A 19,749-nucleotide genomic window follows, 5' to 3' on the forward strand; every position below is an offset into this window, starting at 1 on the left:
TACATTTCCGGGTCATTTATCCCAAGATTCTCACCTGTCGCCATGCCGACATCTCCACGACCTTCATCATCTTGTGTGCTTGCCACAGCCTCCTGCTCTGCCATAGGGCCCGAAGAGGCCATGTTTGCACCTCAATCCCAGCCTAGCTTATTGACAGTAAGCTGGCCCACTTAACACCATGCCTCCCTGGGCGAAGTCGTGTATGTCAGTGTAGCTGGGCACCGCCTACACGCATCCTCACACCTGTAGAAAAAGAAACATATGGTCACTGCAAGGCAGGAAAAGAAACATACAATACTGGAACCAAGGTTTTTGTAAGAATAGCACCATGACATACAAATCTTGAGACCACAATATGTCAATGACATTTCATGTTGACTTTGGAGCAGAACTTACAAAAAACAAGGTTTTACCTTATACAGACTGGGAAAGATAGGACAGACTCAGAAAACAATATTGTACAAGATTCAACAAATGTTTTGGCAGATGCTACACCTTCCCACCAAAGATGGGTAATCTCATGGAAAATGCATATATCTCCTGAGCATTATTTAAGGACTAGGTCAGTTCACCAAAGTATGTTAGCACTGTAACTAGTGTAAATCTACGTATGTTTAAATATGGTTCAAGTCAATTCTAAGTGAGTAAGATTGTAAGATTCTTTATGGATAATCTTACTCTCATTTTACTCACCAGCTTTTAATAATGCCAATCAATCAAATCAAATCTAAGTGCTGAATAAAACCTAGTTTAAGTATGACTTAAGTCAATTCTAAGTATTCGATAAATCCATGATTCGGTATGGCTTTAGTCAAAGTGTAGGATAAATCAGTGTTTAATATGGCTTACATCAAAGTCAAAATCTAAGAACAGGGTAAATCAATGATACATTGAAGAAATACACGATCAGGCTATAGCATATCAACACACTGTATCCATGTGTGGAATCTCAACATTTTTGGAGCAGCTTGTCAAAGTTCAAAACCAGAGGCATTGCCATCCTTCCTACCTACACTTCTCTGTGAATGTTGAGTCCAGGGCAGGGGTATGTGTCGCCAGGTAGCACTATCAAAGCTAATGCAACTCTAGCACCTTATAAACTGAAAACTCTACCAATAACAAATACATTGGAAGTTATCAACTTTGTGTCATATGTAGTTTGACAACATTTGTACTATTTGCCTAGTTCTCAAGTTGTGTGTTCGATGTAGGCTCCTTGACACAACAACACCTACATCAAGAGCACCGACATCCATGCATACAGTAAGTCAGCACACGACAATATCAATCCAAAGAAATCCTCTGCACACTAAATGCACCATACCTACTCCCTTAACTGTGACAGGTACAGCACGGGTAAATGTTTCCCATGGATTGATGTGTGCTCATGAAGCTGTCACCCAGCTACCCAGTTTTCCAAGTTCCCCATCTCTAGTCACTCACAGGCACATACAACACTGCTAAACCTCCACTCATACAACATGTTCTAGAGCAAATGCCTCCCAGTAGGCTCACTAATCTTAGCTAAGTCATGATATTTCCTTGTACACTGTGAATCCATACCTTCATCTGGGAATCATACAATGACATCTTATCCCATACAACCATTGACCAACCATGACATGTTCTCTACACAAACATTTTCCAACCCTGACATGTTCACCACACAGTCATCAACCCATTCTGACATGTTCACCATACACTTATCAACACACCTTGACATGTTCACCATACAATCATTGGCCCACAATGACATTCTCACTATACAATCATCAGCCCACCCTGACATATTCATGTACAATCACTGACCCACCCTGACATATTCTCTATACAATCATCAGCCCCCCCAACATGTTCACCATGCAATCATCACCCCATCCTGACATGTTCACCATACAACCATAAGCCAACCCTGACATATTCATTGTACAATCACTGGCCTAACCTGACATGTTCACCAATCATCAACCCACCCTGACATGTTCTCCAAACAGTCACTGACCAACCCTGACATATTCACCATACCATCACTGACCTACCCTGATATAATCATCTATATAATCATTTGTCTGCTTCTACTCCTTTGTCTTCCCTACATTGTACAAGATTTCCAGGACCATCTGTCAACGAACTCACCAGTAGTTGGAGACATAACATGAAGACAATCCTGTCACCCATCCTTGAGTGATTGAGTTAGTGAAGGTCTTTAGTTCAACCAGTGTTCCAATATTGTGAGCACCATTATACCCGTAGTACACTCCCTGGGCATAATGCCATACTATCAGAGAAATGGGAGTCAGTTTGCTTCAGTCACAAGCTTCTAGCCACAGGGACCTATGCATTCTCTCACAAGGCCTCATCCAAGACATTAGTGTACAAACAAGTGTGACAGTGTGATAAGCCATCAGACTCTACAAACTACTTACACTCATCACAGAAAACATAAAGCAAAACACTGAAGTAAAATACACCAGGAAGAATGTCCTTTAGTCTAAACCAATATATATCCAAAAGCATTTCCGTTAAAGTAAACTTGAATACCAACCGATAATCATTCATCTTATGCAAGGATCCTTTCCAATAAATCAGGAACATGTCTGGAACTACAGATTCATGTCGGAAGCCACATCAGCAAAAGTTACACGTGTTCCTCATTACCCATCATGCCTCATGATCTCACAGCGTCGCCAAAGTGATCACACCTGATGGAGAGGATTAAAGCTGAGCCACCAGCTGCCTTCATGTTGAAGTGACAAGCATTGGGGACAGAACAACTCCCATCAGTCTTGGAAGGACTGAGAAGCCATCACTGATCTGTTTGCTAGTCCAAGCGGGTAAACAGATCACATCCCAGACACTTGTTGCCATGGCAATGATGCCATTGGTGAAGAAGGATACAGTCCCTCATCATGTACCATGGGTTGCTGGAAAGCAGTTGAATGACACTGTGGCCACTTCACCAATCATTCAGCTTAATAAGTCCATTAACACTCCTGTCAATATTTCACTTGAAAAGACAGCAGAGAGCAAGTGAGCAATATCATTGCAGGGAACAACAGAATGGTCTTCACATGATGCACTAATGTAGGGAACTGAACCTGTCTTCAGCATGACAAACAGACCCTTTCAACACTTGGCTTCCCTACCACCCCTGAGTGAGTGCGTGAGTGAGTGACAATTTTCTACACTTTCTCATTCCCGAACCTAATCACCTGGCTAGCTATTCTCCAAAACTTTGTAGCCCTACAAACTTCTTATGCCCATTCTTAACACATTTGTTATGTATGAAGTTTAGAATTCTCCCATCTACAAACTTTTGGAGAATAAGGGCCATGATCAGCCTTCAACAACACATTTTTAGCACTCTCACACATAATACAAGAAATACACTGTGAGGACACAGAACTGCATTGTAACTTTCCATAAAAAAGGAATGGTGATTACGATTTGGTAAGTTTTTGTATTGGGATTGTTTGGAAGAGGACACAAGTTTCTTGACACAAGTGTATTATGATGTCTCTATGGTCACAGATACCTGATTGCTGTCTTTATTACACATCAAATATATTTTAATGTATCCACAAGGACACAACTGACTGAGCTTTCAGCAATATTCCAGCAATATCACAGAAGGGAACACCAATAATGGGCTCCACACATTGTACAAATATGGGGATTCCAATTCATTGTCCAGATTTTCGGAGCCCTCTTGGCACTAAGACAGTCATAAGTGCCATACATTAACATTAACTTATGACAATCCTAGTGCTGAGAAAATCTCAGCCCAGGTCTTAAGCTTGGCAACCAACACTTTAACCACTAGGCTATCCAAACCCACCATAAGGATAGAAACACTGATGACAGAATGATATTGTATGTCAGTATTCCTTGTATTCAATAGTCAAGCTAATATTGTTATAAAATAATATGTATCATATCACCGATTCCATATGGTCATACTCACAGTCATCACCAGTGAGAAAACAGAATACAATTGCTTGTCTATTACTACCCATTAATCATTTGGTCGTGAGACTTCGTCCCCTGACCATCATGCCATCATACCTTGCTCATCATATCATCCACTGGTTTGTGTAGTTATTTCACCAACAGTCATGATAAGATGGAATACTGCTGACTGAGACAAAAACAACCAATAACTAAACATACCTTGCTCATCATATCATCCACTGGTTTGTGTAGTTGTTTCACCAACAGTCATGATAAGATGGAATACTGCTGACTGAGACAAAAACAACCAATAACTAAACATACCTTGCTCATCATATCATCCACTGGTTTGTGTAGTTGTTTCACCAACAGTCATGATAAGATGGAATACTGCTGACTGAGACAAAAACAACCAATAACTAAACATACCTTGCTCATCATATCATCCACTGGTTTGTGTAGTTATTTCACCAACAGTCATGATAAGATGGAATACTGCTGACTGAGACAAAAACAACCAATAACTAAACATACCTTGCTCATCATATCATCCACTGGTTTGTGTAGTTGTTTCACCAACAGTCATGATAAGATGGAATACTGCTGACTGAGACAAAAACAACCAATAACTAAACCTTGTCACGCATCAACCTGTCCAGTCATTACCTCCTGGACCATTTGAAAGCCAATTAAGTCTGCCCCTACCATCTCCTCAATCCTTCAAACCAACTGTGACATCAACACAGGGCAACATCAGCGATCCGTGGAAGGGCTGAAGTGTGTAGGTTTTAGTGGGAGAATCAATGCAAAATGGTGCTTCTCCCTGATACGCTGCAATATTGACCCAGGCAGACAGTATACACAGTTATGTAACATGGAAATGCTGACATATAGATTTTACGTTAACTCGTCTTCACCGAGCCTTCAGCAGTTTTGGGTTTGAATGAAATTACTCCAGGGCACAGTGACATCAGGTCACACCAGGTCATTTAAGGAGGTCAAGATTATTCAGGTAGTATGTATGCCAGTGTTAAAGTGAGTGAGGGTATATCATCTCACTCGACTGGGTACATTCCATAAAGCAATCACAGCACAAACATGATTATGTCTTTGTTAATCTAAACTTGCAATAATCACAGAACCCAAGTCATCTTGCTGAATGCCAATTAGTGTCACAATTGATAACTGGTTCTTTACCAACAAGCAATCATTGCTAAAACCCTGGTTACCATCATTTTTCAGATTTCCCTATTCAGGTTGTTATTGCAGAAGGGTATAACATTCTCTCTTGTTTTATTTTCTCAAGAAACTGCAGAAATTGTGTTTGTAAATTTTACATTTAATGAAAAATGATGTAATCTGCTACTTTAAAGTGATGGCTAATTTATCATGGACATAAGCTTCCTGGAGTCATTAAGAAATATTCAGTCATGACTTGTCAGTAAGTGAAGTGAGTTGTCTATTAATCATGTTTTAAGGCCTTGACAACTTCTAAGATATGTTTCATCGTCAAGTGTTTCAAACACTAAAACAGTAGTTCCAAGAGATCCAAGATAGTTTGTGTTTGAGAAAATGTAATTGATTGATTGGACCAATTGTTGATTATTTCAACTAATCAAAACACCACTAATGCCGACTTTTTCACTGCTGTATGTATGGCTGTGTTGTTTAAGGTGCTGTTTGCAGTTGTGCTGTTTGCAGTTGTGCTGTACTGTGCTGTGCTGTGCTGTATATGGTTGGCTGGCTGTTTAACACAGCAGTCAGCACTACTGAAGCTATACGGCAGCAGTTTGTACCTAATCGTTGCTTAAGGTGCTATATAGTTGTTGTGACTGACTTCGTAGTGTTTTGTATGATTGTACAACGTTGTATATGGTTTTCTTGTTAATGTTGGTGTTAAGTTTTGAGTCACAGTGTATGGTCGTATAGTGTCTTGTGTGATTGTGTTGGGTTGGGTTGGGTTGGGTTGGGCTGTGTACCAACAAACCTATAAAGCTATTTCAGCCAGACATACATGTGGGTGAAAACACAAGTAGGAACACACGATATCCATCACTGAATAAATTCATCCAGCCAAACCACCTCCAGTTTCTGTTCTTCTACAACATGCATGAGGTCATCAGGCAGTGTGACCATCCAGTCACCAGATTGTCTCTGACAATGAAGACAATAACAGTCAGCATTGTGAACATGATCTGCTTCAATGACTGTTAATGTTGGAAAGTACACACATATATGTACTTGTGTTCCTTGAAAACCAATGCAGTAGAAATCCCATCACAGACACGCGGTCTCCTGACACAGCAAATATGACACCTGCCACAGCCATGTCAACAGAAACACCACCATCCCATCACAGATGGCCCTGCAAGTCATGTCACACTGGGTCAGTTGCCATGTGACAGTCAGGTTGTCCAAAGTAACTATGGTAATTGAATCCAAATGACGTCTTTGATTAACACTTGTTCTGCAGGACTTCCTTAATCAACAATACCATGGTGAACACTGGTAGACATGATGAGGGGGTCCCACGATCCTCAAGGTTCCAGGGTTTGTACTCAATCAATGGATCTTTATAAACTAAGTACAACTAATTGGTCATAACACGGACTGGACTTGGTAACTTCACTGATTCTAATTTTCTATTTCAAAAAGTGGTGAAACAGATACTTATTTGTGGCAACAGTCTGTAAACACTTGTCCAAACCAGAAAAAAAACACTGGAATTATCAGCAATAGCACCTATAACAATTCATCATCAACGTCTTCATCATCATCACCATCATCATCATCATCATCATCATCATTGATAAAAGACAGTTGTGTATAAATTCAATTAGGTTCATAAAATGTGAAAATGCTGATGAAATATTAACCACAAGACATAAACATTGTGTGGGGGACTTGGCATGCACAACTGAAACTGTCATACAAATCATGACGACTGAGGACTCTGGGCTAATCAGCTTAACGAGGTAGAGCAAGTTGCCCTGGGTCTATGTGGAGCTAGTCACAATGTCAGTATCAGGGCTTACCTTAATTACCTATTCACCCTGTACAGGTATACATACCTGCAGGCCATTAACCTGTGCCTGTCATGTCTATGATACCTACAAACTGTGTCTGATACATATATAATTATGCAACTATAAACTGCTACTACGGTTCTCACATGTAACTACAGAGAATGAGGCTGCACTCAAGTTACCTCAGTTAACGATCTAACAGCTAAACAAGTGACATGAATCAGCTACTTATCACCTGAGTAAGCACAGTATATCTGAGACAGTGATTTTATGCATCTTTGATCACCTGTACATCAAAAACCACATGAACCTGATGTAAACACACACGTCATCTCAGAAAAATATTATTATAGAATTAAGTTCTCCCTCATCAAAAATCCTCTTTGCCTCTCTCTCCCCCTTCTGACTCTCTGCAAATATACATATCTATGCATTAAGTATATATGGCTCTAGGTAGGTATCTAATTAATAGTGAGTTAATTGAAAACAATTTACGCAACTTTATGTCTTAGATATAGATGAACTGTAAGAATCAGCTTAAAACCATACAAACCTGTGATTGATGGCGCAAATGCTGCTCTACAGTGCGTGTATGAAGACACGCTATCAGCCTGACCCTACTCTGTTACCAATGCTAGTCTCAGCTGATCCCTATTTTTATGAGTATACAACTCAACACTGATAGGGAAAACAATATACATGTTTTCTATTTACCTACATGCACTTACCTGTTCAACGTTGAATAGTAATGCCAGTGAATTCACATATTAAACACTGCTATCAGAGAGTCAACATACACTTTCTAAGCTTACACAAGGTATCACATAGCCCTGTAAATATGTCACAGATCAATTCTCTGTTTTGCCTGAGATCATGAAGTCAACAGGTTAGAAGAGCAAACCTATTCTTAAAATTCTAGCCCTTTTTACCACTGTCATTAAAGCTTAAATCTTCAACTATCATTTATATCCATAAAGTTGCACCAAATTAATGATGCAATTAACTTAACAAGCATACAGGTGAGAAAATAACAGATCAACAAAAAATAATTTTATGACTTGTAACTTCAAATACTGATTGATAAGTGTTTACATATCTATTTAAAGCAACCCAGTTACAGATTTACCTGAGTTAATGATGTTGACAGGTGAGAAAGCAAGTGGTGACATTCATCTGGTTCTGGTCAGGCAAAGTTAGCCCTGATCAAACAGGCAGAACACCATCAATAATACACAGTGTGTCTTACTCCAGGCCAGGGAGAATCTATTCAACTGGGATGCATGGGCTGACGAGGAGGCACAAATTATGCACATAGTATTACTGTATGACTCAGGCTGATCTCAGACTTGTGGCTGAGTCCACATAAGTGTAGGAGCCGCGTCCCAAGGAAGGTCAGGACAGAAGCTCCTTCTTACCACTGACGATGACACAGTAATTGATACAGAAAACAGCAACAGAATTATGGGCTACAGAAGCCTGATACAGGCCCTTTCTCATCCGTTTGGAATGACAACTGAGAAATAGATGAACCGGTTCTGGTCGTACATGGAGACCGCGATGCTGGAAGCTTATTGCCTTGGTTGCTACATCTAAATACTCTACCCAATCATCCGTCGTTAATCAATAACACAGCAAATGTCACTCCTTGATACAATCCACAGATAGGAGAACCTCATAATTCACTGACCCTGTAATGGGTGATTAAGTTTAAATGGCATAAAACGCAATGTATCATTAATCACATAAAACATCAGAAATCAAAAACAAATTTATCACTTTTGGCCAAGTTCACTATCATTTGGTATGGTAACCATGGTTACAACAAAATATGTGTATGGTTTTTCGCTTGTAGACTGAATAAGTCAAAGATACACACTTGTATGTAGTGATAATCACCTTCCTTGATCTTGGGCTGTATTCATGAACAACAATAACATGTCGTCTCACATGTGCAGGGAGTCTAATTGAGCTATAACATATACTAATAAACCTTCATTATTTGAATCAAAGTGATACCAAAGAAGCTAAGCCTGTTTCTACTTTCGGCCCTTCATGGAAATTGATTGATATTAGACTGCCGCCACATTTCACAGTACACGGATCTTTAACCAATAAATCTCCACCAGTTCAAATTGTGTACATAAATAGAATGTAAATGTTTAATATCCCATTAAACGCTCATACTGAAATTTCAATTTGGCAAACGGATTGGAGTACGAGGGAAGGGCATCTGGCTTGTATTGTTACGTGTGTAGTGGCGGTGGTAATCAAGACACCCGTGGTAATAGGGGGGCTATCCCACGACTCTCCTTATGGAATGTTCTCTACAGGGTCAGCTGGAGATCCTCGGTATTGATTCCAGGGGAGGGTTTACCATCTCCCAACAGGTGAACCTCATCCATTACTTCACAACGTACCATCTTGTAGCTGTCAAGTGAGTGAGTGAGTGAGTGAGTAAGCAAGCATTCTGGGCGAGTGTGTTCTGAGTGTGTGGGCAATGGGACAAGAGAGACGGTTCTGGGTGAGTATGTGTTCTGAGTTAGGTAGTGAGTGAGCACTCTAGGTGTGTGTTTCGAGTGCGAATTAGTGAGTTAGCAAGCTTTCTGGGTGTGTGGGTGTTCTGAGTGAGTGAGTGACTTAGTGAGTGAGTGAGAATTCTGGGTGAGTGTGTGAATGAGTAAGTGAGTGTGGTGAAAGCGTGGCGAGGATGGCTTCTGGGTGAGAGAGTGTTCTGATGATTGAGTGATGGTTCTGGGTTAGTGAGTAAGGATGGCTCCTGGTTCAGTAAGCGAGTGTAGGAACAGATTCGGCATAATGTGTCAATGTTACAACCAGCAAGCTATCCTACAACATATGTGCACAAATCTTTATATGGAATCTACAGATTTGGGGTATTTCTTAGACCTTCACATTGACATATAACATGATATATAATAATGATATATATAATATGATATATAATGTCTGTAATGACTTCAATATATCCAGGTCAGCCAGTGGACTCCTGGGTCAAAATTAACAGCATGAACAATAGTGACATGGCATCATTATTGGGTAACTGTTACACATTGTGAAGATCAATATTACCTCGCAATAGTGGTGTGGCGATTCATCGATTAGCATCGATGCATTGATCCATGGGATGCATGTCAAAGTTGTACACTGTCATGTATGCTGTTATGATACTACAAACAGGCCATGATACATTGATGTTAAACTCGGACTATTGCTGAATCACGATATCAGTCAAAATGTTTTGTAATCAGCACAAATTTCAATGTATTATGTGACTGCTGTGACTGCATCTAGCAGCATGCAGATATTAAAGATGCTTTTTATCTATGTTTTCTATTTATAACAGAAAAACGTCTAATGTGAGTTCTATAAAATAAAAGTTTCTTTCATTTAAACCTTTGTTTTCATCTTAAGGTGTTTTATAGTTGGTATTAGAATTAAAGCTTTTAGTATTGTGATACATATCATATCACCAACCTGATATGGGGATTCATATTGTATTACAGATTCAATGCATAATATTTAGGCAATATATGCCCATGACTAAAGTTTTAGCATTGTGATGTATCATATTGCAAGTTATATGCTGATACCAGCACTACTTCACAACAGAGATGCATGACAAAGAAAGCATTACAGCTTTACAATCACCAAAATGAATTCACATTCAAAATACCTCATGCCTTAGTATCCTTAACAACAGGTGATCAGTATAACTCCCTGAAAAGTTATCTTTTGCTTATCTAATATCTCACATACTATTGCTGGCAGTGAGTTATCAAAAATTGGAAATTTTAACCTCAACCTAAGGTATCAACATTAAAATATATTTCCACATATCAAATGCTGTCCCTCCTGCCCTAAGTGTCATCATTCAGCACCTGAGTATATTTCTATCACTCAGTGTATACTTCAGTTTAATGTCTCTACAGCTTCTAGTCATCTCAGTGAAGCACACCCTGACTACCTGCAACCCACCAGATATCACAGTCACCTAGCCCCAGGCTGGCCATTACAAATTATACCAATAGAACGCTACAATGAGCTGTAGGATTGCTAATGTCCTTGATAAAGAGATTGTGTGAATACAATCAGGCTCAGAGATCTTATTGTCATAGGGAGGATGGTACACATAGTACAGTAAACAGTTATGGAGGCTGCTGACCTGCACAGTGGGACCTGTATGTCTACATGCTCAGTAAATACATACCAGTACACAGTATGAATATGGTGGTATGGGGGCACAGGTTGTATAGGGGACCGATTGTATAAGGGATTGGTTGCATGGGTCAATGGCTGTATGGGAGACAGGTTGTATGGGGGACCGATTGTATGAGGGATTGGTTGCATGGGTCATTGGCTGTATGGGGGACAAGTTGTATGGGGGACCGACTGTATGAGGGATTGGTTGTATGGGTCATTGGCTGTATGGGGGACAGGTTGTATAGGGGACCGACTGTATGAGGGATTGGTTGCATGAGTCAATGGCTGTATGGGAGACAGGTTGTATGGGGGACCGACTGTATGAGGGATTGGTTGTATGGGTCAATGGCTGTATGGGGGACAGGTTGTATGGGGGACCGACTGTATGAGGGATTGGTTGTATGGGTCAATGGCTGTATGGGGGACAGGTTGTATAGGGGACCGACTGTATGAGGGATTGGTTGTATGGGTCAGTGGCTGTATGGGGGACAGGTTGTATAGGGGACCGACTGTATGAGGGACTGGTTGCATGGGTCAATGGCTGTATGGGGGACAAGTTGTATAGGGGACCGACTGTATGAGGGATTGGTTGCATGGGTCAGTGACTGTATGGGAGACAAGTTGTATGGTGGACAATTTGTATGACACAACAGTTGTATGAGGGACAGGTTGCATGGTTGAATTTGCCAATGGTTGTATGGGGAACAGTTTGTATATGGACATGTTCTATGGCTGTATGGGGACAAGTTCGATGGCTGTATGGGGAACAGGTTGTATGAGGGACCTGATGTACAGCAGAATGGTTGTATTGTCCAGTGTTTGTAAGGACTTGATTTGATGAACAGCTGAATGGGTTGAGCGATGCATCAGCCACATCTCTCACCATTTACCACACTGAAAACAGAAATGGTTAAAGACATAACATTTAAACATAACAAACACATCCTCCAAATATGGTCTGTGGTTAGCTATTTCCCACCAGTCTCAAGGCTAAAACACCTCAGATGTTCTTCCTAAACTAACAATAATTATTATTTAAAAACCCAACAGTTTCAGTTTTGAGCAGTGAAGGGGCTTCTACATCTCTCCAACTGTTGAGCAGACGTACATTGCTACAGTTCGTTCATAAACCGCGCAGTGGGAGAAATCCTGACAGAGCATTTACCGCACATTCACTGAATGCACAAAAAAAATGCCACGACTGACATGAACCCCAGAACAACTACTGACAACACCTGCATTCCATGCCTGACGTCCAGGTAATATTCAACCTATATGTGTCCTTCATGGATTTTCTGCACACAATCTTTACAGAGTATAGAAATAGCCCTATAGCGCTAACATGTATACATCCCTATTACATCTTTACATTGTCTGTAGATACAACCCCATATTGACCATGTTAACACCCATTCATTTCTGATATCCAGTAATAATGACAGATTTCCATTCCACTCAAAGTCTTGGCGTTGACTGCACTGCTCCTGAATATATTAACATCAACAACTGAAGAACACTGACGACCCATCAGTCAATCATCTTACACAGCACTGTTGCAGAAACATTATCATTTTTAAACAAGACAAAGGAAATTCATTGACACTTTTTAGCTTTACACTGAAACACTCTGGTGGTAATTTCTACTTTACTTTCATGATCAAGATGGGAAACAATTAATCAACATTATTCATGTTTCAGAAACTGTTTAAATATCAAAACAAATTACATCACTTGTCATAACTGCAGATCAATCACAGGCCTCCCTCGATGGTTCAGGTTCCATCAGAGATTATTGAAATGGATATAGTCATCGAAACATTGACAACAATAACCTAACTACCGAGTATTTATTTGAAACGTTTTTTGTGTAACACATAATTCATAAACAAGTGTCCTTCTGTTTTCATCAAGATACTAATTTACACCTAAACTATGCCATATATCAGACTGGCATGTTCCCGTGTGGTCTGCCTCCATGCTAGATTCACAGATGTCAGGAGGCAACTAGTCTGATCAATACAAAATGTAAATTTGCTAAAGGAGTGAGCTTGGGGCAGAGTATTTGCGTGGACATAACCAAAACACATTCATGTATTACCACTTATCAGTCAGATTGTGGTAGAACAAACAGACGTATTTCCTGTTGCAGATGGCCCTTTGTCTGTATCAGAACATTCACAATAATTTCAACCGGGATGATATCACTATCCAATATGCCCCAGATAGTCAAATTATTAGTGACTTATGGATAGTGAGTTAGTGAGTTTAGTTTTAAACCGCACTCATCAATATTCCAGGCAATCCAGTGATCAACAGCATGAGCATCAATCTGCGTAATTGGAAACCAATGACACATGACAACCAAATCAGTGAGCCTGAACACCAGATCCTGTCAGTTGCCTCTCACAACAATCAAACTCACCTTTTATGGCAAGCATGGGTTGCTGCAGGCCTATTCTACTCGGGACCTTCATGGTTCGACTTATGGATAGTGTGGTATGGTGTGGTGTGGTGCAGCATAGTGTTTACTGTAGTGTAGTATTCTTTTGCATTGCATTGCATTGCATTGCATTATGGGTCCATATAACTGCAAGCACTCATGCAAATGGTCACATAAATCACAACATCAACAATTAACGTATTCGAAAAATTGAATAGAACTGGAGTGAGTGAGTTAGAGTGAATTTTACACTGCACTCTGCAGTATTCAAGCTATATGACCACATTTTGTAAATAATCAAGCTTGGGTGGCAATCCAGTGATCAACAGCATGAGCATCAATCTGCACAATTGGGAACCAATGACATGAGTCATCAAATTCGGCAAGCCTGACCACCCGATCCCTTACAACAAGCATAGTTGCCTCTTGTGGCGAGAATGGGTTGCTGAAGGCTTACTATACACTAGATCTTCACAGGCCTGAATGAAACTGAATTGAGCAGAGTGGAATTGGGTGAGAGACTGCACAGATATGAGGGACCATTCTTCAACAACTAGGCCACTCTTCTGCTCAAGGACAATGTAGAGGAACATCCCCACACCTACTGTCATGACCTAACAATAGCTATTTAGTGATTGAGCGACAGCTTAACTTATCTGTTGTTCGCGCCATGAGTCAATGACAGGCTTTACAGGTTGGTGACCCTATCAACTCACCTTGTCTCTGAAGGACTACAACAAACCACATAATGACCAATCACAGAGCAGTTGTAATCTCGATGACAACCGGAGATTAATCTCTGATAACGTCAGGCAAACACAGCAACACGATAAAAGAGGGATTTCCTCTGTGATGTCGCAATTCTCGGGTGGCTTTATTTAGCTGAGTACATTGATTTATTGTTTACACTTATACAGTAAGAAAGGTGTACTTACATCCAGGAGAGTGAATGCACACCCTAAATAACAAATGCAGTATTTCAAAAAGCATCAAATGATGCTAACTAGATATGACAGGTATCAGAATAGATAAGACATAACAATTGTCTATATAAATAGAAAACTATTGCTAAAGGGGTTATACAAAACAACAATATTTGGAGTTTTACAGTGTACTCAGCAATATTCCAGCTATATGAAGTGTTGTAAGCAGAGTACTACCATATTCCATAAAGCACAGCATTATACACCATGCACTAGTAACCTTTCTTACCAACACTACCACATAATCCAGTTCCAAATGTGGAGTATAGACTTGTCTGCTGTTTTGTACGCCATGTACTGTTTAGACTAACACTTACTCTCGAATATCTATAATTCTGACAGTAACGCATAAACATATTGAAATTGAAAAGGAGCCCCAGTGAGATGTGAGACTCAGAACAAGAGAAAATCCCAACGCTTGAACCATTTAAAAACACTTGCATTCTCAGGTCACTTATAGGTCACATGTAACCAAAAACTCAAACATAATTAAAAACAGTTATCACTTGTTCATAATAAATAAAATGCACTGGTGATTGTACAAAACAAATAAACAAAATTATAAGCGTATAATCGCAAATCAACAGTGCAACATTTTGTTCTTGGGTTTACCTCCCTCGAAACGAAGCAGCCGCGATACCAAACCCAATCTGCACCGGTGGGTGTGCACTCATGTATAACAATGCCTTGTCATTGGCCATTGGTTCATTTGCTGATATGCTCAGCCGGCTCTTTGTTTAAGGCTTATAAGCCCAATAGGTGTTAACTTCAAATTGCATGTGGTCAGTGACTGAGGCTGTGCACTGCATATAGTCATCAGCAGACAGGCAGGTAGACACATAGGTGTCAATAAACCAGTCACTTAGTTTTCTCTGTGACAGAGTCTGCTTATCACAATCAACACATGTTTTTTGCGCACCCAGTAGATTATTTACTTGTTGTGTACATAACCAAAATTACTCCAAAACCTCATACTCCAGGCAGGTATACTGTTTCAAGCTCTGTGAGCATTGGAGGAAAACAAGTGAATTGTTTGGATTCCGAATTCGCAGGCTTTTTTTCATTGCATTTATTTTCAACTTTATAGGTTGAATTGGCATTTTGGTGATTTGTTTTGGTAAGCGCATACCAAAAGGTATCAGAACCTGCTAAGTTGTGTTTTATGCTGCATGTGGCCTTTAACATAGTGAAAGTCACAGACATCCTCTACAATGTTCTACAACACCAGTGTGGACCTAGGACAAAAGACACACTCTACAGTGTTCTACAACACCAGTGTGGGCCCAGGACAAAAGACACCCTCTACAATGTTCTTCAACACTAGTGTGGACTGAGGACAAAAGACACCCTCTGCAATGTTCTGCAACACCAGTGTGGACTGTAGATCAGTGTGACAGATGATCTCTGACACGTGTCACGGCAGGTCACCAACCAGGCAGGTCTACCTGTCATCAGTTCAGCGGCCTGGCCACTGAAGGCACACTAACACTACCATGGTGTGAAACTTCTCAGTCAGTCTCTTTGATCTGAAGTCAAACGGGAAATTACTTTTCCATCATGGAATTGCTCCAAGCACATATATTGGCCGAGTCCCTCTGGAGGGCTGATGCTTGTCCAATCCCACCAAACACTGTACAGAAGGATATGTCAATTTTTACCAAAATAGTTGTTTGTAAAACTGGGGGCAATATCATTTCTTTTTCAGGATTTTCTTGATTTATGTACACTTTAGGTTTTATCAGTAAGTATTTTACAAGAAAGAGACTCAAGGTCTTTTACAAAAAACAAAATCCTTCTATCCAGAATGCAGAAAGAAGATGAATATGAACATATATACTAACTGCATGCTGTGGTATACTGGGAAATTCATATGCATATTCATGAATGAAAATTTTGATGCAGTGTTTGATGCACTTGACCGCCAACTCATGGCTAATAAAAATCCATTTGGGTCAGTAAATATCCAGAGTGTCTGACCTAACTGGCTAGTAAATTTGGATTTAAATCATCAACTTTCATATCAGACAAGATTTTGTTCGAACAAAAGTGTTCATCATATCAGCAGCTTAATGATGAAACTCACGTCATGACACACTATCTTACTCTTGGCTATTATTGTAGCATTTTGCTCAGTTTCCACATTCAAATTTCAGGCTAATGAATTATTTTGTAGGTTAGTAACTTTCTAGCATAGCTAGTCTCACTGGGTAACAAAATTTGGAAACTATTTTGCACACTGTTTTGATGTCATAATTTGCCAGCACTTTAAATACAATTCTGCATTAGAACATTTTAAAATTTTCAATACCTTGTCGAATATTTGACAACCAATGTTAGCATTTGCTGTGTTAGATAAGTTCTCCATCTACATTCCAGGAACAGCTCTGAGCATGCCAAGTTTTATATCATCTCATACAGACTCAAAATTGATGAAATGGAGTGTGCTTCAACACAACACAATTTACAAATGCTATTTGAGGTGGAGTACGGGAGCATACGAGTATGGAAGTATATACAGTCATCAAGTGCTAACAAACATGGTAAAGCTCTTGCAACACTGTCATTCAATATTTCACTTCTCTCTAGGGCCTTCATTTTTTAACCTGAGATGGGGAAAGTAAATAAGTCAGGTAAATCACTACTATAGCCCAAAACAAATTCCAGTGGTCAACAGCCTGCATCTACGCGTTGTGTTGTAAGCTATTTTTAACCAGTAGACTACCTCATGTCACACAAACACTTAGTCAGTGTCTTTGCTGGATACAATGGGAAGATACACACACGGTCATGTGGTCATTAAACACATCTCCGTCAACACTTGGAGCGTGACACCCACCCTCCACTTGACAGTCTTCCCTGAAGTTGGTTTTCCACATTCCATGGGCTGCCTGGACTAGCCTATTCTCAGCAAGGGGCTTACATGCACCAGTACCCCTGTTTCTAAAGGGTTACAGTTTATGTCATACAGTTACGCATCAAGCACAGTGAACCCTCCAGCACTTAAAGTCTCCAGTACATATTGTCATCTGTCAAACCTGCTGTTTGTGACTGAAGCCTGAACTCAACAACCATAATGAAAATCAAGATAAACATCTCCAGTATCACAGGTTGTCTGGCAGGGTAGATATGACTTATACAAGTCAGGTCTGTTCATGGATACTGATATTTTTAAAACTAACCAAAGAACCCATCAGCACTCTGTAGAGCCTTGAAACCTTTGTAAGAGCCTGGATTGTGGCATCTCTAACTCCAGAGTGAGTGAGTGAGTGAGTGAGTGAGTGAGTGAGTGAGTGAGTGAGTGAGTGAGTGAGTGAGTGAGTGAGTGAGTGAGGGAATTGGGTGTGTGGTTGAGTGGTTGAGCAAGTGATTGAAAGGTTGGGTGAGTGGTTGAGTGAGTTTTACGCTGCTGTCAGCAATATCCCAGGTCCATCCTCTTGTACAAAAAACATATTCCAAACAATTTATATAACATTACAATATATAACTGTGGCCATCTATCACTACATTATAAAACAGAGTCCTTCACTGTGACACACTACTGTAAAACTGTCTATCTCTACAACACTATACAATAATACAATGTTGTACAGTGTTTGTGTATTGTCCACTGTCAACAGGTAGGTACTGCAGAACACTGTGTGTACCTGAGACAAAAGGACAATAGATCAGACTGTGTCGCTGGGGCTGTGGAATAACACTGGACTATAAGTCCTGTATCTCTGTGCTGTACTCACAGGCTCCTGTATATGGCTTGACAACAGTACTGGGCAGTTGACCATATTTCTTTTACAAACATGTCACAAAAATATGTTCACAATCTGACAATTCATAACTTTCAAAATATATTTCTCATGAGTAACAATGAACTGAGTGTTACACACAGGTGCAAAACAATAAATCATTAATAAATATTGCTAAATCAGAACAAGACATCAGTAACTCACTGCATGACACGACAACATCGAGAAATCAAACTTTGAAATGGTGTAATATTCAACTGATCTCAGTTTCCCCCACACTTTCAGCACTTTGTATAGTCACTCTACTTAGATCTGAGCATAGAATGCCCTTCATGGTATACAAACATTTCCATTGTGCAGACAGCTCTAGCCCTCCTTCCCTTGTCAATGCCATGTTGACCTGTGTTTACCAGTGTTGACTTCCTAGTGTAGTAAACAGGTGTGCTGTACAGTGCCTTCATTGTGACCACTTGCAGCGCTGATCCCTTTGCAACACTTGGCAACAAGTGGCAACACTGTCCTCACACAACCCTCACAGCCATTAGAGGCAACACTGCTACACACAGTCGTCACACAACCCTCATTGTCATTAGTGTCAGGTCATGTACTACAACCCATATCACCCTCTCCAAAGTGAGGCCAGGCTGTCCTGCTCTGCTACATTCCAATTGTGTGTACCAGAGTGAGTGAGTGACGTAAGTTTTATGCTGCACTCAGCAATATTTCAGCTATATAGAGACTGTCTGTAAAAATCAACTCTGGACCAGACAATCCAGTGATCAATATCACAAGCACTGATCTGCGTAGCTGGAAACTGATGATATGTGGGAACCAAGACAACGAACCTGACCTTCCGATCCCATTAGTCGCCTCTTACGACAAGCATCATGGGGGTAACTGAATATACATTCTAACCTGGACCAACACGGGTCTGAATACAAGAGTCTAAGTCGCACCAAATGATATTTTAAAATATACTGTTACCCTTACGACTGATTCACTAATTTCCAAACAGACATTTGCTGTTTAAGGACAAGTAACAATTAGCTACATACTAAATTTGTAACCTAAAACACATAAAAGTAACAAAGATTTAAGATAAAAGAAAACAGTCCGTCTGAATGATATGCATTAACAGTTGCTCATACAATCTTAGAAATCATGTTTCTATTTCAGAAAAAAACCTAAAGTATACTGTGTACGCTTATTTTGGTAACCTTATCTGCTAAAAATTCAATAACATTCAATAACCGAGACTAGCCTAGGGTGATGTCAAGGTACAAGCGTTGAATTCACTCTCTTAAGTGACATATATTCCTGTCTCGAACATACTGCTACTGGAGACACGTTTCCAATATGCAAATACACCTAAGAGCAAATCCAAGGCAAGA

At 40.0% G+C, this 19,749-nt stretch overlaps 1 protein-coding gene across 2 annotated transcripts in view; it reads right to left on the reverse strand.

Moving 5' to 3' along the window:
• The window catches only part of LOC137274038 (nucleolar protein dao-5-like), an 80,790-nt gene that overhangs the window by 46,829 nt on the left and 14,212 nt on the right, over positions 1 to 19,749 (reverse strand). Inside the window, exons 1-2 of one of the 2 annotated variants that reach the window (XM_067806995.1) lie at positions 8,104 to 8,242; positions 35 to 243 (exon numbers count right to left, since the gene is read on the reverse strand). In XM_067806995.1, the coding sequence (XP_067663096.1) occupies positions 35 to 122 (88 nt within the window). In that variant the 5' untranslated portion in view covers positions 123 to 243; positions 8,104 to 8,242. Of the gene's footprint in view, positions 1 to 34; positions 244 to 8,103; positions 8,243 to 19,749 lie in introns of those variants that run through there. The other variant, XM_067806994.1, reaches the window with a different exon arrangement.

Source organism: Haliotis asinina, chromosome 2 (genome assembly GCF_037392515.1).
Source record: "Haliotis asinina isolate JCU_RB_2024 chromosome 2, JCU_Hal_asi_v2, whole genome shotgun sequence".
Taxonomy (NCBI): Eukaryota; Metazoa; Mollusca; class Gastropoda; order Lepetellida; family Haliotidae; genus Haliotis; species Haliotis asinina.